We start from the raw sequence: 24,026 nt of genomic DNA on the forward strand, positions 1-24,026 counted from the left end.
AGCCAAGAAAGACTCCTCCTTTAATTTGACATTTGAATACAATGATGGAATAGAAAACATTTCTGTGAAAATATTGGCAAACTGACCCATTTTTTGATTTTGTAGGAGAAGAGTAATCAAGAGATCGACTTGACTTTCAAGCTTAAGTCGCTGCAGCAGAGTTTGGAGCAGGAGGAAGCAGAACACAAGGCCACCAGAGCCAAGCTGGCAGATAAAAACAACATTAACCAGTCCATCGAGGAGGCAAAATCCGAGGCTTTAAAAGGTGAGCAATATGGTGCCGGTTACCTAGTGGGTATGTCCTTGAAACAGAAGGAAAAATGCAGCCTGTGGCTCCTGCATGTCATTTTCCACTCTGTCTCTATCCACTTTCTAAATGAAGGGAAGAAAGTCCACAAAAAATAAATCTTTTAAAAGGTGAACAAGTGGGAGGATAATCTCCTGACAGATGGTTGAAGGATGGAGGAAATTATCAGTGCATTTTTAGTTTTTTCCAGCAACAATATGTTACTTTAGCACATTAGAAAAGTAGTTCAGGAGCAATTTGTCAGTTAAGTTGTACACCAGTTTTCAACAGGATGAAACACATTTAGTGTTTTTATTAAGACTGACAAGACAGCTCAACCTGTGTGCCTTGATGGCAATCTTCATCCTGCTGTGAGTTAAGCTTAAGAGCATTTCATTTAATTTCTCGAGACTGATTTACCCCCAGAAACAAGAATTAAAGCTTTTTTAATCAGAATATTACTTTAGATTGCATTACAACAGCCCCAGGCACAGTACAAAATGCTCCTCCAGCTGTTCTTCAATAGTACCACTTACTTTTCCGCCTTTTGTTGCCCTGTCCCTACTTTTTACCTCCGCCAAGGAGATTATGTGATTGGGAGAGTTTGTTTGTTTGTTAGTTAGTTAGTTAGTTTGTTTGTTAGCAACATAACTCAGAAAGTTATGGACGGATTTTGATGAAATTTTCAGGAAATGTCAGAAATGGCATAAAGAAGAACTGATGAGAATTTGGGAGTGATCCAGATCACTGTCTGGGTCCAGGAATTTTTTAAAGGATTCTTCACTATTGGGAGATAGGGCTACTGGTGGAGGTCTGCACTCTCTGAGTGCTTTTCCAGTTTGAGATGTTACGCTGGCATCATATTCAAAAATAGTTCCTAACGGTAAAATGTCTCAGGTTCAACATCTGATATATTGTGAATAAAATCTGTGTGTATGAGATTTGCAAATCATTCCATTCTGCTTTTGTTACATTTAAAACAGTGGCTCAACTTTTTTGGAATTGGGGTTTTATTTTATACATGCCTTAATTACAAAGTATTTTTTCATGACAGTTATCAAAGCAATACCCTGGCTATTTTTTAATACCCAGGGATAGCGTATCACTGCTTAGTCCTTTAGTATTTAATAATTGATCCTTTCAAATGAAGGATCAGACATTCTCTGTCAACAAATGCATGTTGTCTATGAAGGGCAGGGCTAAGCGGCTAACTGAAGATGCAAAGGTAAAACACAGCAACAACAATGATAAAAGAGTAAAAGTATTGCAATAATATTGCTCCAGTAATTCAGGAAGGCTGTAGAGGAAATTGAAGATATCTTTGGAATTTTGACATCCTGCATTTGGAAATATTTTTTCTCGTGTCCAGCAGGTAGAGTACAGCCCTCTGTCCTGGTTGCCATTTATCTGCTTCTGAGAGCAGCTTTAATTAAAAGCAAAAATTGCTTTGTCAATACTGTGAAAATGAAATGATGACTGATTTGTTTTCCTGGCTGTTTAATTTCTCCAGCGATGGAGAGCACCCTGCAGGAGGAACGCAGCTTGAAGCTGCAGGTGGAGGGAAAGCTGCTGCAGCTAGAGAAAGATTACTCCATGCTGGACTGTGACTACAAGCAGGCGCAGCAAAAACTGGACGAGCTGCGGACACAGAAGGAGAAACTTTCTGAGGAGGTCAGTCCTACTGTTGATAACATCAAGCTGCAGTTAACAAAAGCACTTTTGTCACAGTCTGTACTAACAAGTGCCTCTACTGAACTAGAAAGTGTAGTTACAAGAGCTCAGAGAGAAGTAATTTACAACAGTCTTGAGTGAAATAAATTTGTTATGCAAGTATATCAGAGAAAAATAAAGCTTAACTTTAACTCAACGAGGTTTCCAAATATTTGAGCTCCAAAAGCTGACAGAATTAACACTGACCATGCCACTCTTTAATCAAATCATAAGCAGGGACAATTATTGATCTGCTTGCAGCTGTAATTCCCTCTGAAACCATCAACCATGCCTGTGTGCTTTGCTGTGTCCGTGCAGGTGAAGAACGTGAGCTCGCGTCTGGAGCAGGAGATCCACAAGCGCAGTCTGAGTCAGAGCGAGCTGAAGATGCAGAACCAGCAGGTGTCAGTGCTCCGCTCCTCAGAAAAACAGCTCAAACAAGAGCTCAACCACCTGCTGGACATGACGCAAGTCCTGGAGAAGCAGAACCAGGAGCTGCGCAGGTTGAACACACAAAACAAACAGCACACTCTAGTAGAGAAATATTACATAAAAAATTATATAGTACAACTTCAGCCTATTACAAACAAGCTATAAAGAACTGATGTTTTACATGTAGAGGTTATAACTATCACTAGTTTCCATCTCCTGTCCTGGGTTAGGCTTTTAGAAAAAGAGAGAAAGAAAGGTAGAAGGAAAAAGTTTACATAAGAATTACATACAGAGAATTTTACACTTTGGGCTGCTGTGTTAATTGGCCTTAACTCATGTGGTGTTTTAGCCAATCAGATAGAGTTATGGGTGGGACAGTGTGAGGGAGAGCTCAGCACAGAAGCACAGCCAAAGTAGGGGACTTCTTAATTGATTAATCCTCCTCCATTGATGCAATAAAACGCCGATAACAATTATCTTTAAAATGCCAAATATTGGCGCCATTAATCAGCCAGATTGAGCTTCATTTGTTTCAAGCTAATTTTAAGTTAGCTATGTATTTGTGCTACTTACACTTTATAAACTAGGTAGCTGAATGCTAACTTTAGCAGTTGTCCGACTGTTACTAACAGGTTATTAAGTATGTTGCTTTATCTGAAATGTGGCTGAGTACCCTCCTTTTTTTAAAAACAAAAAAATACCTAATCAATTCCAGAAGAGTTTAATTTTTAATTAAACAAAATATCACAGCAACAGGTCATTCTAACAGTGTTTGAGCTTGCCCTCATGTGCACTACATCAGAAAAATGTCCACCATTCAAATATGGTCACTGAACACAATGCATATTGAACATAAAGACATAATGGAGTTGTTTGTTGTTTTACTGTCTGCTAATTGTTGTGGAGAATCTCATTCAGCATGTTGTATTTAAGGGAAGTGTTTTGGCTCTGGTGGGTGGCTGGCAGGCTGAAATGATTGACAGCTTATTGGTTGGTCTCCAGGGAGAAGCAGGAGGCGGGCGGCCAGCTGAAAGAACTGAAGGACCAACTGGAGGCAGAGCAGTATTTCACGGTAATTCTACCCAGTAATTCCCGTCCTTTTGTGCACCTTGTCAAACAGAAGTGACAACCAAATATTTCTCACTCAGCATCGCTAACATTATATTGTCAGACAGGAACGGAATCTAAACTGATCCACAATGTGGGGCTGGTGTGGGAAGATAGGAGCAAAGCGGGTATTTTTTCCTGCATAGCATGCCATATCTGTGATAGGAAATTAATTAAATCTCCACCTTTCCTCCTCCTAGACCCTTTACAAGACGCAAATACGAGAGCTGAAGGACGAGTGCGATGAGAAGAATAAGCTGTACAAAGAGGCGCAGCAACGTCTGGCAGAGTATGAGGAGGAGAGGTAACTGCATTGTTCTGACCTCTGAGTTTTCAGTTTTTCAACAACAGACCCTAGACACATAAAAACACTTCAATTAAAGCACAAAATTAAACAAGAATACATGAGTAAATTTAAAACATTCATAACACTGATAAATGCATAACGCAAAACACATAGAAACTCATATTGTGATGGTGTTTTCCAAGCTAAAATCGAGATATATTGAGCCTTTAATAGTGTGATATTGCACGGTTAACATTTATCTATTTTAAGAAGAATGTAGCAGACTTTCAAGATTGTTATTTGCCCTTTGTGAAGTCGTCTCCTACCTGAAGCGGAGGACTTGACCTTTATTTGAATGACTTCAGTTTTAACCAGATTAGCAGCATCTACAGCCAAAGTTTACTGCTGATAAAAAAAAGACCTCTGACAAAGTTTCATTTTTGTTGAAAAAATGCTTTTAAGCACCGCAGTGACAAAAAGGTCACAAAAATGAATGCACACCCAGGCATTTTAAAGTGACTCATACATCAGTCCGTCTCTGAATGGCACAATCACAGCAGGGATTTTTGTATTTCAAAGATTAATCTGGTTGTATAACTTCAATAATTCCATACTAATTGGTTTTTCCCTTCTTCTCTTCATAGGGACTCCCTGACAGCTCAGCTGGAGGCCAGTCTGACCAAAGCGGACTCAGAGTATCTGGCTCGCTCCATCGCTGAGGAGCAGTACTCGGCCCTGGAGAAGGAGAAGATCATGAAGGAGCTGGAGATCAAAGACATGATGGCGAGACACAAACAGGAGCTCGGTGACAAGGAAGCCACCATCAGCTCGGTGAGATCAGAGTCACAGTCAGAAACTGTGAAATTCATAATCATGCTGTTTTTGCTTCTAAAGTCTTTTCTTAATAACATATTGCATTCCTGACAGACAGCTTAGCACAAAAAGTAAGGAAATTTGTGGATGGTAGACCATTTCTTTGTTGTAACAATGCTCCCTGGCAATAAATCTTATACTGCTGGAGAGCCTGTTTATTACCCTTTTAAATGGTGCCACATTTGTAAGGATCATGCATTTGTGGGATGAGCATGAGAGCTGAGTATGTGGGTTGGGCCTGTGAACAATTTGCCAAATCTTCTCTGCCAATTCCAAACAGCTTATTTTGCTGTTGCTATTGACTCTTGTTTTAAGCTTCTGGTACCTCCAGGTGCTGCCAGTCAGTTGCTTGATTGGCAGCACCTGTGAGCATGGACCCTGCTACAGTGATCAGTAGATGTCTGCTCCAAGAATTAGCCTGTCACGTTTGACTGATCTGGATGGAGCCCGTGCGATAGGCTAACTTCAAGCTGGTGTTCCGCAAAACCAAGTTGCACCATTTTTTGGAGTGAGCCCTAGTACCACCAATAGAGTAACCTCCTTAGGTTGAGGCAGTGTGACGGTGTGGGACGGTGTGGGATGGCATCTCCTTCACTGGAAAAACGAGGCTTGTCATCATTGGAGGCTATCTAAATGCTGAGATATTCAGATGAGATTCTGCAACCAGTGGCAGTCCCATATCTCTACAGTCTGGGACCAAACTCTATCCTCCAAGATGACAACGCTCGCCCCCCACAGAGCATGGTTTATCAGAGAATACCCCTAGATTTTTTTTTTTTTTTCAATTTTAAAGTCATACTTTTACCAGAAAACAAACTCAGAATTGCAGAGTTTTTAAAAAGTGAAAATTAACAAAAAAAACCTTGCAATTTCTGAGTTTAAAAAAAGTCTCCAATTTTGACACTATAATTAAAAAATTGATTTTATAGAATTGTAAATTTACTGTATTAAGACAAAAATGTAAAGAAATTAAACTAAAAGCCGTGGTTTTTTTTTTTTTTACTTTTGGACTTCATAATCTCAAAAATTGTACATTTTTGTTCACATACATTTATGACTTTAAAGTCAAAATTTTCTCTTTTTTTGTAACTTGAAGATTTTTTAAACTTGAGAATTTCGATAGTTTTTTCTTGAAAATTAACAATTCCTCCTTGGGTTTTTTTTAACAGTGGCCCTAATAATGCAGTAATGGATATTTTTTACATAAATCATTTGTCAAGAAAAAGTGTATGTTGGCCTATTTTGTTCAGATTTTGTCAAAACAATTAAACTGATGTGTACTTTTTCCAAGTGGGTCGTCGGGGGGATTAGCTCTTCTTAGATACCAGTCGGGGGAGCCCTAAGGAAAAAAGGGTTATGAACCACTGCCTTTGAGGACATCTATTTAACACAAATGAACACATTATCATGGGAAAACCAGCTCTAATTTCCCAAAATAACACAATAATTAGGTGAGCTCCAAGAAAACAGCCAAAATTTACTTAGTATTATAGAAACGCTGAGTAAAAATAACATAAATGGATGTATCCCTACTTAGGGCTTCTATATTTTATAGACTTTTTTCTGTGTTTTGAAGCACTCACTCATGAAAAGCTGAAAACAGGTCCGCTACTCAGTTTTTGACTTCTAATCCTGCTGAAGGTTGTATTAAGAGCTTTGACATCATCTCCTTACCTGTACTTACAGGTAGACTGTCTAGTCCATGACCTCGTGATTTAATCATGATTGTGGCCTGATTAAGGGTAGAAATGTCATGAAATCACTTGATTTAATTGCTCATGCAAGTTTAATATGCACATTATGTACGTGTGTAATCCTAAAATAATAAACCACTGAGGAGAAGATCAGAATGAGTGTCTGCATTTGTAAAACAATTACTGATTGACTCAGTGTTAATAGTAATATTAACAGAAATAGAAGGCATATTAAAGATGCAGGATGAGACCAAAAGGCTTGACAAAGGCCTGACCTGTTTTGAAAGACTGATAAGTTAGAAAGAAGTACCCTTTAAGACTTGAATGAAAAAAAAAATCCTCCTCTCCCTTTGCTGCTTTGTATCACTTCCCTAAGCCCCACCCGCCCCAGATGTACTCCAGTCATCACCACTTCAAACCGTTCCACTCAGCTGTATATGTCAGACTGAGAGGACAGTTACACTGACAGGAAATCAATATCCCAAAAACAGTTAAAGAGTTGCTACAGGACTGTATCCCTCTAAAAGTTCAGCTCTGAGCACCACAGAGGCGAGGATACTAGAGTGAGATAGGAGTGAGAAAGCTGCCAGCACCACTCTGCAAAAGCTTTTGTTGCTGCTGCAGACTTACCAATGTAGACAACAGAGAAGAAAAGAATAAATGACTCAGAAAATGTTGGTGCATGTATTTTGGAACGTAATTTTAATGCTTTCAGTAATGCATTAAATATTGTTAATTCTTTCACAATAGTGATAGACGACGCTATCTGCATTTTCCTGGCATCGGCAGATACTAGCTAATAAGTTCTTTTGACCTCACAGCTTGGATTTTGCTTTGACACTGGACTCCAATAGTGGACTCCAGCAAGGTATAGAAACATCCCAGCAAAGATCAAGAGAAATGGCAGGCACCTGAGCTTCACTCTAAGTGTTTTCAAAGGGTCTGAATACTAATGTCAATGTGATATTTCAGTTGTTTTATTTTCTAAAGATTTGCAAACATTTCTAAAATTCTGTTTTTACTTAGATTAATGAGAATGAAAATTACTTTTTTCAACTGTAGTAAAACGGTGAAGGGAGTTTGAATACTTTCTGAATGCGCTGTATATATCAGTGTCAATATCGGTATTTGCTAAAAAAGAGTAAATATAATCATATTAAATATGTGATGAACTCCGATATCATGCACCCCTAGTTAGGAAGTAAAAATAATTATTTTTCATGTTTATAGTCATGTATAAATTTGTGTGTTTTTTGTAGTTTTTTGTTTGTTTGGAAAAGCATTTGTTACATAACATCCCTTTTGGGTACAATTCAGTTTCCACACCTCAATTGTGGTCAAGAAAATGATCTCTGCTAATCCATATTTTCAGTAGAATTAAAGAACAATTGCAACAAGTGGGCGGGAGGGGCAGGGCTTGCTCCATTTCTTCTCATATTAGGAAAAAACACATTCAAGTTTATATGTTTACACAAACCTAAACAAAAATGTTTATCATGTAGATGGTTTCATATTACAATCATATCCAATTCACAGAGATTACAGGTTTTATATATTCTGTCCTTTTTGACCAAATCCTGAAAAAAAAGAAACCCTTGAAAGAAAATGACAGTTTCTCCAGAATGTAAATATCCTGTACAATATCAATCCATTCTTCAGTTGTGGGTGCTTCAGGTTTTAACCATGTTCTAGTGGGAGCCTTTTTGTTTGCTGCCAGGAGCATTGCCAGCAGCTTTTTATCTTTCATAGTCCAGTCATCAAATGAAATGTCTCCTAAATACAGGGCTTCAAACTTACAAGGTATTTTCCCCGTAAAGATGTTATTTAAATGTTCAAATTTGTGTTTTCTATGTTAAATCCCTATGTATTTCATGAACTACACTCTTTACAGTCATGTGTCCTAGTCTGTCTGCTTTCATTGGCACGTTGCTAGCTTTCCTGACTTTAAGCCGTTACCAAATGCCAACTAGACAGACAGATTTACCTTAAAATACCGACTATAGGTGACACCGATAGCTACACTGCAGTCTGTTTTTGGGTGTCTCCCAGAGGGGAAAAAAAGCATTTAAAGGTTGATATTGCCTGATCGCTTGTTAAAACTAGCGTTCCACAATGTTTAAATACTCATCAGTAGGCAACTATTTTCTTCACATGCAGAATTTTGAACTAATGAGGGAGAAAAGATGGTAAAAGGTGGTGCTTGCCTAGTCTGTTGCTGTGTATCAGAGCACATTGTGAGCAGTGAAGCGACCGCTGGCAATACATCATGAATCGAGCCGAATTTTTCAATCAGGCCTTGTGCAACGTGGGATGATGGCAGCTGCACTTGGGGTACTGATGATGCTTGTCTCAGCACATATTGGTCATGCTAGCACATGGGTTACAGCCAATTGTTGATGAATATATGTATTACAAGTGCATCTTATACACTGGATTTTACATTATTACGAATCTACTCAGTCACAAAAATGTTTTTTTTTCTTGTAGAGAAAATGTCCTTGCTGCTGTTTTTACCAATAAGATTTACCTTTCCCTCTCATCCCCTCCACAGCTCGAAGAGTCCAACCGTACTCTGACGGTGGATGTGGCAAACCTGGCGAGTGAGAAAGAGGAGCTTAACAACCAGCTGAAGGAGCTGCAGCAGCGTGAGTGTCATCCTGAGTTAATGAGCACCAGATTTCTGCAGGAATGACATTCCCTTAGTGCTGGAAAAATGTGTTACAAAGCTGTCTTACACATCCGCATGATTTATGATGAGAGGGCTGTAAAAAAGCAGTCATAAATGTCTCTATCAGGGAAGCAAATGTCCATAAACGCAGCAGAATACTGGTAGACAAATTTGCAGCATAAGTTAGACTGTTTCTGCTGAAATATGAGGAAAAATACTGCATGAATTAATATTCTTTACTTGTTTTTATACAGAACTCCAGAAAGCAAAGGAGGAGGAAAAGAAGTTAAGCTCGCTCAAAGTAAGCTTTGAAAAGCAGCTGCAGAATGAAAGGACGCTGAAAATTCAGGTATGATGTCTGGGCACCTACACAGGTCTGAAATACTTCCTTTATTTCATTCTTTTACTCTTCACAAGCAACTGTTATGCCATGATAAGAAAAATGTCAAGCTGCAGGCTTGTGCTGCACTCAGATATCTAAAAGGAGCTTAAAAATCTATCTGACATTCCTGCAGCCTTCCCTGTTTACCCACAAACTCAGATTTATCCTGAAAAGATCTCTGTAAAGCTGCATCACCCTGTTTTTCTCCATTGTTCTCAGGCTGTCAACAAGCTGCACGAGGTGATGAACAGGAGGGAGACGATGAGAGGAGGCCACCGGGGCACCAACACAGAAGTGCACAGGAAGGAGAAGGAGAACAGGAAGCTACAGCTGGAGCTGTCGGCCGAAAAGGAGAAACTGAACAGCGCCATCGTCAAATTCCAGAGAGAAATGGCAGAGATGCAGGCGGTCAGTACACCCACGCAGCACACCGGCATACCAGCAAATGGCACAGCGTGAATACATACTGCCACATTTACTGAAAAAAAACCATCTGTGTTTCTGACTGATACGGAGGATTTTTAGAGCTCATTAGCTCTCTTGGGTGGTGTAGGAAAACACTGGTTATCGGTTGAAGACAGGGCACAGAAATAGGCATCTTTCTCAAAATGCATATTACATATGCATCATAAAGATCTGTCCATGACTGTTTCCAGGCAACTTTTAAGCTCCTCTAAGGACATTTTATCTTATGAAACAGACTAAAATTGATACAGATGCCCGTCTGTTATCTTCTAAAACCCACAAGACCTTCAGCAACAAGGCTGATTATTTAAAAACTATTATCAGCCTAAAAGCAAGAAAATGGCAGACAGTATGCTGCCAAAATAGACTTTTCTGAGACAAAAAGCTCTGAGGAGTGATACATGTGGGGCAGGCATTTTACCCCAGTGAGCTTTTTAATAGTTTTTGAGTTTCAGCAAACCAGTAAGAATCAACACAGGCTTTACATTAAGACGGGCTAAGTTGCCTGTAAAATGAAAGTTCCATTTTCTGACTCTCCATAACTGGGGAGTGGTCATAAGAGAAACTATGTTACTGTTGTCCACAGGGGGTGCATTCCCTTCTCTTCCCTGCTACACCCCGGTTTCCAACTATCTTCTTGAGTCTTGTTCTGATTAAAAATGTGGCGTATTTCAGATGAAACTTTTGCTAAACAAGGGCCACATCTGAGCTAATTGGTACACTGGCAGCAGCTATTGTATATATTGGCTTAGAGTACAGCTAGATCTCACCTGTTACTGTCCTACACTGAAACAGGTCAATAGAAGAATGAAAACATCTTTTCTATAAGCGGAAGCTTAAACCGAGGCTGGTTGGGAGCAGTGCAAAAGCATCTTCAGTGCCAAGAGAAGCTTTCAGTGTGGTTCTTTGCTCTTGTTGTAATAAAGAAATGTGGTCTAATTCTGATAAAACTGCCGATATACTATAGCTACATCCAAGCTAATCACTACACCGACAGCAGCCATTGTTGTCAGGTTCCAGTACAACTAAACTCTGCCGTAGCTACCGCCTTGCTCTCATCAGTTGATGCTGGTCAGTTCTCAGACCTTTAATCAGACCCTAAAGGGACTTAAAACCTATTTGCAAACCAGAACTTAAAACAGTTTGCAGTGTTGTTGCTGTTTCACTGAGGCCAGAAAGCAGCGCCACTTCAGCATTAATCAAACATGATCCGGGGTCCTCCCTGCTCTTTTGTGTGCAGATGTTGAGGTGTTTCCTAAGTTTTTTGTATTGTAACCGCTGTGAAACAATCACAAAATAACATATTATTTCTCTGTATCAGTGTTTTGTTTGTAACTAGCATCGCTCGCTGTCTCTGCTTGATCCTTATACTGATCACCCACCACTCTGTATTTGTGCTCTGTCTTTCTGATTTTTTTAAGACTATTTTTTCCCAACTTTTATACTTTTCAGTAAAAAATTATTTGAAGTATGTAGTATTAAAAAGTATCAAAGAATTTGAAAACGTTACCAAAAAATACCCCCACAATGGTCAGATCACAGCAGAACCGATTCATACATTTTTTAAAGCAGACATCCACAGTTTGGAAAGTCCAATGACTGAATGACAGTTTTTTTCTCTTTTACTCTGAGCTTTATTTGTTAACAGAGCTCTAAATCAGGGCCTCATATCCTCTTTTCAGAGCATCAGAAAGTCAGAAAATTTTAAAAAAGAAAAAAAATGAACCCTTGAACTTACATCAGCCTGATTATGGAAAACATTGATGACAGAAATCATGCTTGATAAATGTTTATCAGATGTTTTTTTTTATTTATTTAATAAATTAGCCTGTGTTCTGTCACAGAGGAGGTGGTGTTATACAGCAGCCAGTCACAAGAGGGTGCTCCAAATGTTTAGGTGTTGTTTTGGGGAGTCATTTAAAGTCTGGGCATCAAATATTCATTCAAGTGTCTACCAATACCCCTTTCCATTTTGTACTTAAAATATAGGTAGGCTTATTCCATATTTGGGACAAATTTAGCTCTGCTTAACTTGTGATGCCCTTAATACTGATTCTGAACAAGCAGTTAAAAAAAAGACTGAATGCATCAGAGGAAACTTGTTATTTCAGAGTATTTGCTCTGCTGTATTATTTATAACTTATTTGTTGTATCATGGAGAATGTCTGGTCCCCTTTTCCAACACTGTACTTTGCTTTGTCATGTGTCTGGGTGTTTCTTTTGTGTCATAGCACACAGGTATAACTATATACACAGACGGCTCTGTGGGGTTTTCATTACGCTTAATAGAAAATACCTTGGAATGACAATGGTTCATGTGTTTTGTTTAGGTGATAGCAGAGGAGAACCAGGTGCGTCTCGAGCTTCAGATGGCGTTGGACAGCAAAGACAGTGACATCGAGCAGCTTCGTTGCCAGATCTCCTCCCTGAGCATCCACTCTCTGGACTCCACCAGCATCAGCAGCGGCAACGAGCTGGACATGGGTGAAGGATACCCAGGTAGACCACACCCCCATCTCAATCCTTCCACTTTTAAACCACTTCTGCATGTACTCTGTGTTCTCCTCTCTGAAGAATGTCTTCCTGAGTTCTTACTGTTCTCTTTGTTTTCACTGCGAGTTTCTCTGTCTTCCAGGCCAATTGATTTTGACCTTTTCCTCTTAATGCTTCTTCCTTTTCCACCCTTATTTGACCTCGACTCCTCCTGCGGGATCTGGCACAGTGCGCATTACTCACTCCCACACCTCTGAATCAATGTCCTTCACCTACCAGCGCACGCACAAATCTGTCTGCATCGATACGCGGCCCAACCTTCACTCTGCTCACTCTCTCTTTGACTCTGACTCTGACTCTGAGGATGATGATGAACATGATGGGCGGGTGGAGCAGGGACCCCGTCCCCTAGCTCTCACCTACGATCAGCCCACAGAGGATGAACCTGCAGGTGACCCTGCATGATGAATGGGGTTAAAAATAGAACTCTGCATTACATCTAACAGCTATTTGTGACATTTAACAGCAAACTATTTGTGTTTTCAGACTCTTTTTTTTCCTAATTGACTGGAGTTGAGAAACAACCTTGGTGTGTCCCTGCAAAGTCTCATCTAATCCCTCTGCTCTGTTGTCTCTGTCTCTGCTGTGCGATAATCCTTTTTATTGTGCACTGGACACGGGAATTCTCACAGCATGATGCTGCCCTGCTTTGCTTAAAATTTTCCACTGCAAAAGATAAGAGGACACATTTCTCAAATACTTGAGGTCGTGAAGTTTTCCAAAGCTTGCATTTTTTCAAGCTGCCAATTTAACTTAAATTGTACTAACAGATATTTACCATATTTTGTGCAGAACACTGGTTATGATGCCTTTAACTCCTGCAGAACAGTCTGTTAACAAGCAGCAAAGCCAGTGCCCTTTGGTTTAAGTGAGGAACCATTTCTCCTCCATGCAATAATAGGAATATCATACCAAAGTCTGAAAATGTTAGTGTTCTGTCACGTACTTTGAAAGCTTTCCTCTTAAACTTTCTTGTTTTTCCTCTCAATGATCTAGACTCCAGGCTAGAAGGCTGGATTTCACTTCCTTCCAAGAGCACAAAGCGCTTTGGCTGGGACAGAAAGGTAAAATATCTGCCTCTTTTATCAAATCAGAATTATTTTCACAGTAATCACCAACACCACCGAGTCATTTCCTCTTCTAACCCTTTGGCTCTTGCTTCCTTTTCCTTTTCTTTACAGTATATAGTTGTGAGCAGTAAGAAGATCCTGTTCTACGACAACGAGCAGGACCGAGAGCAGGCCAGCCCTTTCATGACCCTAGACATCGAGTGAGTCATTAAAAACAGGGATTAAACACTATGCCATGAATAAAAGTTTAAAATAAACATCATATTTTCCTGGAACAGTAGTTTCTACTCCAAGTAGCAAATTTTAATTGCTTTGAGTCATGCCAGTGATTTAAGGAGACTGTGCTTCAACCCTGCATGATCAGACAAATTCATCAGATTTGATAGATATTTGTGACTCCTATATAAATATATTGAACAAAGACCTCACTAAATATCTGCATTTTTAGAAAGCTTTTTTAGTCTGCACTACCCTCTTGGTAGTGTGATGTCATCGGGCTTCAGCGGTCCTCTGCCCATACTATTTCTATGCATTAGTCACCCATCAAAGATTCATTATGCGAGCATGATCGCACTGTCAATGAAGAGAAAATCATGAAGACGTTACTCTCAGTGTAAATCAAAGTGAATGCAGTCAAAGAGAAAAAAGACACAAGTGGAGCTGTCTTATAGTGTCTGTATTAGTGCTGACTTAGTGAGGGAGAGAGAGAGCATCTACCTGGCTGTGCAGTGAGTCCTGGCTTTTGACACCAGTACAGCTCTAAGTCAACACCTGGTTTGATCCTCCTCACATCCTAATGTCTCAGTGATCACATGGATGCTTTCCTTCTCTGTAAGCATGTATTAAAAAAGATGGACTGGTGGGATTCACGCCATCCATTAACCCTTAGAGCTCACAGAGCACGGATTTGGTAAATTACACACACCCCCAGGATGTCCATATATGGACATGGGGGTTGTCCACACCAAGGTTATAATAGTTTTGGATTTTTCTTTAGTTTTTATTTTTATTTCACTTTCACTTTTTGTGTTCAATTTCAATTTAGTTTTATTAGTTTTTACTGCTGGTTTGTTAGTTTCATTTAAATTTTGCAAAATGCTTTGTTTAAGTTTATTTTTTATTTGCTTTAGTGTTAGTTTTAGTTTTTTTTTTTTTTTCAGATAGATTTCAGGGCTGAGTGAACATCATTCATTCAACTCCAGACATAAAACTACCACTGTGTGTAGTCTTAACCAATCAATTCTGGCAATTTTACACTCCCCAGACATGGGTGTAGTTGCCAGTCAGTATGGTTGTGTCAAAGACTAAAACTAAGGATATTTTATCTCTATTTTTATTTTATTTCAGCTGCTTTTGTAAGTGCACTCTACAGTTTCAGTTAGTTTGTTGGCTAAAGCTTAGTTTTTATTTAGTTTCAGTTAACTAAAATGATTTTTTAATTATAGTTTCAGTTATTTTGTTAGTTTTAGTGAACTATAATAACCTTGGTCCACACGAAGTAGAGCCAAGGCATATAAAAATTCCGCTAGTTTTATAGGTGTTCAGCCGCAAACCAAACGACTGAACAGTCTTTTTTTACACTAAAGTTATCACAAGATATCCTGGGGGATAATACAGGATCGTACCAAATTTAAAAGCTAATTAACCTAGCAATGTAGATACATTTCAAAGTAGATATGATGCTGGCTTAGATTAAAAAAAATTAAGAGGGGAGAAAAAAGAATAAATGTGAAAAAAGGGTAAAAAAAAAAGGGTAATACAGTTTATTACATTAAGGGTGAACTTTAGTGATAAAAAGACTTATTCTCTAAGTTTCATCACTTTTTAAATATTTTCTACTTATAAAGCAAATTGCAAAGTTACTCATCCTAATTTCCTTGGTCATTTTTAACTCTTCCATGTCCCTGTCTCCTTCAGTAAACTGTTCCACGTCCGATCTGTCACTCAGACTGATGTGTACCGTGCAGACGCCAGTGAGATTCCAAGGATATTCCAGGTAACACTCGTCCTGCTTCGTTCTCTGTCTGCCACCTCCCCCTCCTTTCACACTCTGTCAGTAGATATCAGGTGTGGTTTTCTTAATTCAACTCACTGTCACTAAAATTCCCCCCGCCTTCTTTGATTCTGTCAGATCCTGTATGCCAATGAAGGCGAGAGTAAGCGTGACCAGGACGTTGTAGTAGAGCCGGCACCGTTTGGGGATCAATCCTCTTTCATCAGCCACAAGGGCCATGAGTTTATCCCCACTCTCTACCACTTCCCTTCTAGCTGTGTGGCCTGCCCTCGACCCCTGTGGCATGTTTTTAAACCCCCGCCGGCACTTGAGTGTCGTCGCTGCCGCACAAAGTGCCACAAAGACCACCTGGACAAAAAAGAGGAAGTCATTGTGCCTTGCAAAGGTCAGTTTGCTGAAATAAAGAATGAAAACACATTTCTTGTTGAGCATGGATTCACAAGTTTGTCCATTTAAAATGAAGGGGAGAAATCATCCTTTGTGTTGACTGTTTTGAAACCATTTCAAAACTTCTCTGTTTTTATTTTTACCTCATTTCTCTTTCTTTCTTTCTTTCTTTATCAGTGAATTACGACATGTCCACGGCCAAAGAGCTGCTCCTGCTGGCAAGCTCTCAGAGGGAGCAGCAGCACTGGGTCAGCCACCTTCTCAAACGCATCCCAAGGAAACACCCGACTATGAGTCCGCCCTCCGCTGCTACTAGCACCCCTCCTGAAGCAATTCCAAGGTCCTCTCCCCGGAATTCTCCACGACCTTCCCCTCGGAGTTCACCTCACCTATCTCCCCACCGTGGAGCCATGAAGATTCAGTCCACCAGACAACCGCATTCATCAGGAAAGGGCAGGTGAGTCAAAAAAACATAATAAAGCTTAGTTTGTGTAATGTTTTTTCATGGATTAACCACTGTAGGGCATTATTATTCTTATAGTGAAATTCAAAAAGCTGTGCAGAAGGTATCTCTAAATTCAGTGTTTTAGTTTTGCAAAAACCACACATTTTTTCACATTTAAATATAAAATTTGTAAGGTTTGCTCTAACTATAATTCAGTCACATTTTAATCATAATAACACACATAAACACCAAGTTAAATCTCAATGACAAAGTGTTCTAGTAATTTACTTCTTAATGAGTCATGTTTGTAGTGTTTGGAAGCCATTTGTCTTGACACACCTTCATTTTACTTTATTAAAACTTAAAATCCCTTGTAACTCAAGGCTTTTCTTGAGCTTTTAATGTCATGCAAAAATCAAATTTACTCCAAATCATTTCAAGACTCGGTTTAGGTGCACATAAGAGCGAGATGCTGTTCTCCTGGAATCAGGTACAAGGTCTCACAGAAAAACACAGAAAACAGAGATACAGACATAAACAAACAAGATACACTATATGGACAAAAGTATTTCATTTCATTTATTTGGCACATTTTAAAATACAATGACACACAACAACAATAACAATAATGGACGGACAATGACAATAAGCGATTAAATTTTAAAAGGCATGCCAAGGAAATCCCAAAAAACCCTCAAGGGGCTTGGAGAGAAGGGCTTCCCAACATAACAGTTAAACTTTAAAGAAAAGACAATCAAGACAGAAAAAGGACAACAAGACACCAAAAACAGAGGCAGAGCAAAAAACAGGAACAAAAAACAACAACAACAAAAAACAAATAACAACAGATGATGGATTATTCACATAGCAGTAAGTTTTTGACAGAGTTTTTAAATGACCTTGGGGAAAGTTTGGCCAAGTGAGGAGGAAGTGAATTCCATATCCTGGGAACGCTAGATGTTATACTAAATTGTGTAGAAATTGAGCAATTCAGAGTTTATTAATTTAATAAATATTAAGTATGCCAAGTTTGCGGGACAAGGGTAATGAATGACTTCTTGGAGCTAAGAAGGTAACAATTCTCACTGCTCTTTTTTGCAAGTGGAAATTTGGCCACCTGACCACTACACCAACAAGGACTGTAATGTCATTGTATTAAAATACATGTACTTTAATGTAGAGTTCTAATAATATCACTTACAGTTGGCCGTGGAATATCCAGCAGGGATGTAATTCCATGAACTGTCTGATTGCAAAGGTGTCATACATCACAGTACCACACTTTACCTCTTCAGGACGGCACATTTTTATGTTTACAAATGAAAACTGCATGGCCAGGTGCTTGCTTTTATACACCTGTGGCAATGTGTCTGTTTGAAACACCTGAATTCAATATTTAATATCTATGACCAAATACTTTTGTCCATGTAGTGTATATGACAGATTAAAACAAGGAACATGACAGTGTAAAAAAACACAGGACACCAGTGTGAAGCCGCTGCAACCACATGCACCACCACTAGGGATGCACCGATACCAATCCTGGTATCAAGTATCGGCCCAATCCAGCCCCTCAAAGCTGGATCGGTTATCGGTGGGAAAGGGCCGATCCCTGGTGTGATCCAGGCAACCAGCTCTAAGCCTTTTTTACAAGGTTGTTTGCACTATTTTTTCACAGAATTGTCACTTTATTTACAGTATGTGGTTAAAAACACTTGTGTAATGCAGTTTTTAACTGGAATGTTACCTCTGATGTACTTTCTTTGTTTTTTGCTGCATTACCAGTCTACAGGGTATAAAAGTTTACAATTGAATTGTAATTTCTATAAGTTCTGAAGCATTGCTTTTACCAAACTGCTGGTAAACATTTGAACACTTTATAGTTTAAATAAATATCAACTTCAGTAATCTATATGTACTCATTTTTTGCCTTTTACCCCAAAAGAATGACCAGTCTTATCTTACAGTAGGGTATGCAGGTTATTCTTTTAACACTGGTATTGGATCAGTATCGGTATCGGTCGATACCCAAAGCCCAGGTATCGGAATCGGTATTGGGACCAGAAAAGGTGGATCGGTGCATCCCTAACCACCACTGCCTAAAACAGTGGTTTCATACTTGTTTTTGCCCAAGGCACACCCAGGATCAAGCCATAATCTCAAGACGCACCATTACTTCCATGCAACATATCCTCATCAACATGTATTTCTAGTTCTTGTCTTGTTGTAGGAATAGCATATGGTACAAATTCCCATAGCACACCTAGACTTGCCTCAAGGCACAGCATTGTGGCGAGGTGCACCATATGAGGGACACTGGCCTAGAGCGCTTCCCATAACTATCAAGTTAATTCTGATGACATTTTTCTGAAGGAAGCATTACTCAATGAACCACAATTAGAGTGTGGAAAATCCTTAAATCTGGGATACGTCTTCAAAAAGATTAAGTGTCTTTCAGGATATTTGAATATAAACTTACAATCTCATAAAACCAACATGGTCATGGCTCTGTTGCCTCTGTTGTGATTTTTTTCAGTCATGTGCTGTTTGAAAGGAGCTGAAAACTGCGACTAACAAAGGATACACTGCTTTATAGAAGATTCCTGAAGCATTTGCATGTGCCAACTGCACTAATGCAAAAAAAAAATGATTTTGCACAGCATCAATACCCTCTAGCAAAGTAGGCAAGTCATGATAGGGCAACTATACTATCACAGCCACCCTGGCCAGTCAGCACCAGAGTCATAAATGCAAATTATTTTAACAATTTATGAATGTCAGCCCACAATGCCAGTTAAATGTTGCGTTTAAGCTGTGACATAGCATGAAAGAAGGCTACTCAAAGTAGTAATGCGGTAACATATTCAGTACAGGAATGTGGATATTAATCTGCAATGCTGGTGCTGCTAGCATTGATAATGCAGCATATCAAGTTACCTTTGTTTACCCACAGAGTAATGCATATTGCTAAGTGTAAATAATTTCATTTAAAGTCTTACATTTTGTCTTTGAAGAGTAAAATCAGCTGAAATTACAAAGGCTACAAGCAACATGGTTGTAGATGGTGTTTTGTGATGTGAAATTAATTGTGCTGAAATGTTGGCTGTTTTCTGAGTTTGAAACTAGTCTGAATTTCAATTTCTGTTTAACTGACTCTGATGTTTGTCGAAGTATCCCTAGTAGCTACCTCACTGAGTAGGAAGAAGGCACTAAATAACTTCAGTTTCTAATGTGTTGCGATTAGTTGTCAAAGTTTGCTCTCAGCCACATCCTAACTGGCTCTCGTCCCCCAGCACTGGCCCCATGCTCCGTATCATCCTCCACTGACCTCTTCACTCCTGACCCCACCATGCTAACGTCTCTCATGCAGGGAGGCTGTAAGTAGTCGAGCTTGTTGTGCCCGTCTGTAATGCTGTGCAGCCGTGTCTATTAATACCTCACCTCATCTTAACAAGCAGCACTCACACCTCACATAGTTCCACACCGCCCCTTTGTAAACCAAGCATGTATTATCCCTGCTGTTTAGGAAGCTCATGAGCCTTCAATGAACTTCACATTTACCATTTCAGATTGCTTGATTTTGGCCTGAAAGACTGGAGTTGGTCGTTGGATGATGTCGATAATGATGATGATGATGATTTATTCTTCTGAAGGAAGTGAAGGAGGGGGGGTCGGAGGGTAACTGCACCTCTGCATGTGTTTGAAGTTATTAGGAGGTCTTAATGGAGCTAGAGGAGTGTTTATGTTTGCTTTTTTTCCATTTTATGTTTGAGTGAAACGTGTTTGAACATAACCACAGTAACTGTGTGATGGTTTGGAAAATGTGTGTGCTCATATTTAGCTTGTTTGTGGGAAGTAAAACAATAAGGCAAATGTTCATTGTAAGGGAAATGAGAGACATGAGGAGATTCATACCATTTATCAATCAGGAAGTCGCTTTAGCCTGGGAAAAATAGCTTGCATAGCTCTATCCAAAGGTCATAATTCTTTTGACAAATACTCACATATAGAAAAATGTATCATCTGAAATGAGTTCATAATATGTTTTTTTTAAGTCAGACACAGGCAGGTAATTTTTTAACCTTCACACTGACCAAGTCTAACTGGTTTACATTGCTTTTTGTCTGATACTAACAGTGTACTGGCTGTGACTTCATATTTACATGAGGGCAGTGTTAGTCTTGCCCTCAAATTTTATGTAAAAAAAAACAAAAACTTTTTAACACATAACACTAAATATATCATGTTTTTGATAATTGGATGTTAAGATTAAAGACAATTTGCTAACAGGTTAGCACAAAGACTAGATACCTAACCTAAGCTCCTCCTGCTTGCTAGCATCAACTACATAACATAAAACTTTTTTAAAATGGTTTTTAATAGAATTTGTAAAACTAACAAATCAAACATTAAATACTGGTTCAGAAAATAATTAATCACAGACAATAAGGAACACTGTACAAGCAGAATTTGTACAAGAATTAAAAGGTGAGTCATGCTAGCTACTAGCATACTGCTTTGCCACTTATCAGGTGACAAACCTTCGGCCTTTTTTTTGGTCTCTTATGTAAATATAATTATAGGTGGGACTTCAGGTGATTTAGCACGTTGGTTCTCAGCTGGTGGGTCAGGACCCAAAAGTGGGTATGAAGTCATCAGCTGAAGTGCATCTAACATGAAATTTCAAAACAAGATGCTTTTATCAAGTCATTGCATCACCATGGAATGGGCAGAGGGGGTTAAGAAATTCCCATGCACTCCTTTGTGCCCATTCACACATGCATGAACTGATTAGCAACTTTAGCTAGGGTAATTAGCCATGCACCACGACTCAAGAAGTATTTTTGCAACAGAAATGTTTGAAGTTTAAGACCTCTCTCCGCCAGAGTTTCCTGTAGGCCACAACCACGGCGGTGCAGAGCAGCCGTATCTGTTTGAAGCGTTTGCACAGGCAGCGAGAGCTGAGATAGCCGATGCCACGAACCTGGAGGGGCAGGAGAGGAGGAGGGCGTCTTTGAATGGTGACAATGCCCCCCTGGAGGATTTTAATGTTATAGCTTTAATATTTTTGAACAAATTGCCAAGTTTTTTGCACTTTATAATCACCATATTTTTTACATTACAGTCGTAATCAGTCCTGAAACTCTTAATCCACCTGACTCCCCACAGTTTGCTGAATCGGGTGATGTAGTTTTTATAGGATCTGGTGAAGAGAGCTGGCAGAACATACAGTACATAGCTTGCCTCAAGATCAGCTATTGCAGTGGCCTGGTTTCAACTGATAGAGTACAGCTGCTATGCATATTTCTAAAATATGCATAGCAGGATTTAAATACATTCTACTCAAATGTGCAGATTTGAAACCAATTTAATCAACTTCCTTAAAGAAATTACTTAATACCCATACAAAGAAGTTAACAGCTGAATAAGTGGTCAGGGGGTTTAGCTGTGTTTCATTCTGACCGTACTAAAAAGATGTCTGTGTGAATCTTCTCACCTATCTCTCTGTAATCAGTCAGTACAAGCACCATCTGGAAATAGGCTTTAATATTTTACTTCTTTCCAAAAACACGGATGAAGATAATTCCAATATTTCTCTGCTATTTCTGCATTTTACTCATGCATTGTGAGGTTGTTGTTGTTGTACTGGATTGCTTCCTTGTGTAATAAGTGTGGATTTTGTGTGGGCGTGCGTTTGAAGTCCAGCCATCCTGTTGGTAGCATCCCAGGTTTTCACATTATTTTGTTTTTCTCTCTCTGTGTTCACAGTTAACCCCGGCTGATCAAAGATGTGCATTTTCATCTCCGTGGATTAACGGCGGTGGTCTGGAGGCAGTGTCTACATGTGTTGTTTCTTCAGGGAAGTAGACAGGAAAAAAAAAAAAATGCTAATCACAGAAACTGGCTGTCGTCATGAGAACCAGGACTGTCTTTGTTATTTTAACAAGAGGGAAAATCAGCAGTATTCATATTCGAGTGAGATTTCATTTTCATCTTAAAAAAAAGTAAAACCTCAGCCTGACTCTCAGTGATTATAGCTGCCTTATTTTAATATCACAGAAACATGGATGCTTGATTCAACCAGCTGCAGTGACTCACGTGGATTTGTGTGAGGTGTAAGCATGTGTGTGAACATTTGTATATAGGATTAAGAGGTCTGTCTGTGTATTGTAGCACAGATACTTTAGCTCCAATGATTAGTTTTATTTTTATTGATGCAAGTCAACAGGACATTATACAAAATGCTTGTTATGTAAATGAATATGATTTTACTGAAAGAAGGATTTTTCACCATCATGACTGTTTATTTCTTGGAAATATTACAACTCATAAAGAAAATCCAATAAACAGACTAAAAAGAATCAAGTGAAAAGAAACTGTTTTCTTCTCATTTTTTCCTATATTTGAAAAAATTCCATTATCTCGTAATGAGCCACTTATTCTTCATTCATTGTTTGAAATCCCTTTTATAGGATTTGTCTCAATACACTGCTGTGAAGGATTTGAGGAAAAGAAAGCAGTTCCTAATAACTTTTTTTTGTGCTTCAGCCCTTTAGATTTAAGTGTCCGGCTGAATTCCTTTTAAAAAGTTTTCTTTCTAATGGTGTGTTCCATTTGATCCTGGAAGTTCTGAGATGCCAGGCGAATACATCACCCTCTGAAGTTGGAAACCTGAATCAGAAGCAGGAGAAACTTAAATAATCCTGAGTCACAAACTTGTTTATAGAACACCGTAGAGTTGGATGTGGTGTCACTCCCTGCTGACATTGATAAGATCAGTCCAAAGTCACGTCCTGCTCTCCAGAGTAACCACACTCCTATTTAGGTGAACACAAGCCCTAAGACTGAATAGCAGTATATGAGAAAACGCCAGGAGGTCTGCTAGGTAAATGGTGATATTGATCACCTCCATACCAGGAAAATCTATTAAACTGTGGGAAAAAAAAACACTTTTTAAATTTGGAGGGATCATGCTCAATGTATGTAGAAATTTTCAGATAGCAGCCTAGAGGTCCATTTAGAGCTTTAAAGTACTAACTTTCCTGTTCCCATTCATTCCTAACGGCCATCCCCTAATTCCTGACTGCCAGCAGACATTCGGGATCACGTTTGATCATTAGTCATAGTGTCATAACCATTCAAGATAGACTTACAATGAGCTACCTTAGTGTTAATAGATGGTGCATGCAGGAGACAAAAATTAGTATGCTGTCAACCTTGTTTGAAGAAAAACATAGTTAATATGCAATCTTGTTTAAAAGAACAACATTACTCAATATCCCAAAGCGTCATAGTGATGTCTCTAAATGGAGGAGCCTGCTGTTACATGCGAATTCAGTCAAGACCACTCTTTCAAGAAACACACATTATTTACTGTTATGATTGTTTCTTTATTAGCATTCTTTAAGTTGCACTTATGGCTATTATTTATATTTGGTGGTGTGGCTGTTCAGGGACCCCCCCACAAACCTACGTGGAAATCCTCATGCAGGAACAGCCTTTCCTGCCTTTCCTATGCCTACAAGGAAAGCTTGAGGCAGGGAGAGAAGCTGAAAAAGAAAGCCAGACTAGAGCAGGCATCATATGGTATTGATTAAGTCAGAAGCAGAATAAAGGAGGAGCTGGGGTGGAGGAGGGTTGCAAAAGCAGCTTG

The 24,026-nt window shown here is 39.1% G+C and overlaps 1 protein-coding gene across 6 annotated transcripts in view; it reads left to right on the forward strand.

The window, feature by feature from the left end:
- The window catches only part of LOC121521529 (rho-associated protein kinase 2-like), a 61,851-nt gene extending 39,117 nt beyond the window's left edge, over nt 1-22,734 (forward strand). Inside the window, exons 17-34 of one of the 6 annotated variants that reach the window (XR_005992858.1) lie at nt 106-265; nt 1,797-1,957; nt 2,315-2,499; nt 3,431-3,500; nt 3,736-3,839; nt 4,466-4,652; nt 8,940-9,033; nt 9,311-9,405; nt 9,658-9,846; nt 12,234-12,402; nt 12,626-12,847; nt 13,453-13,520; nt 13,638-13,726; nt 15,444-15,522; nt 15,658-15,925; nt 16,105-16,384; nt 19,666-19,749; nt 22,142-22,734. Coding sequence is in view for 4 of the 6 variants with exons in the window: in XM_041805591.1 (XP_041661525.1) it covers nt 106-265; nt 1,797-1,957; nt 2,315-2,499; nt 3,431-3,500; nt 3,736-3,839; nt 4,466-4,652; nt 8,940-9,033; nt 9,311-9,405; nt 9,658-9,846; nt 12,234-12,402; nt 12,626-12,847; nt 13,453-13,520; nt 13,638-13,726; nt 15,444-15,522; nt 15,658-15,925; nt 16,105-16,384; nt 19,942-20,023 (2,502 nt within the window). In the remaining 2 variants the exon portion in view is untranslated. Of the gene's footprint in view, nt 1-105; nt 266-1,796; nt 1,958-2,314; nt 2,500-3,430; nt 3,501-3,735; nt 3,840-4,465; nt 4,653-8,939; nt 9,034-9,310; nt 9,406-9,657; nt 9,847-12,233; nt 12,403-12,625; nt 12,848-13,452; nt 13,521-13,637; nt 13,727-15,443; nt 15,523-15,657; nt 15,926-16,104; nt 16,389-19,665; nt 19,750-19,941; nt 20,051-22,141 lie in introns of those variants that run through there. The other 5 variants (XR_005992859.1, XM_041805591.1, XM_041805593.1 and 2 more) reach the window with 5 other exon arrangements.
- The last annotated feature ends 1,292 nt before the right edge of the window (nt 22,735-24,026 follow it).

This window comes from Cheilinus undulatus, linkage group 14 (assembly GCF_018320785.1).
Source record: "Cheilinus undulatus linkage group 14, ASM1832078v1, whole genome shotgun sequence".
Classification (NCBI taxonomy): domain Eukaryota; kingdom Metazoa; phylum Chordata; class Actinopteri; order Labriformes; family Labridae; genus Cheilinus; species Cheilinus undulatus.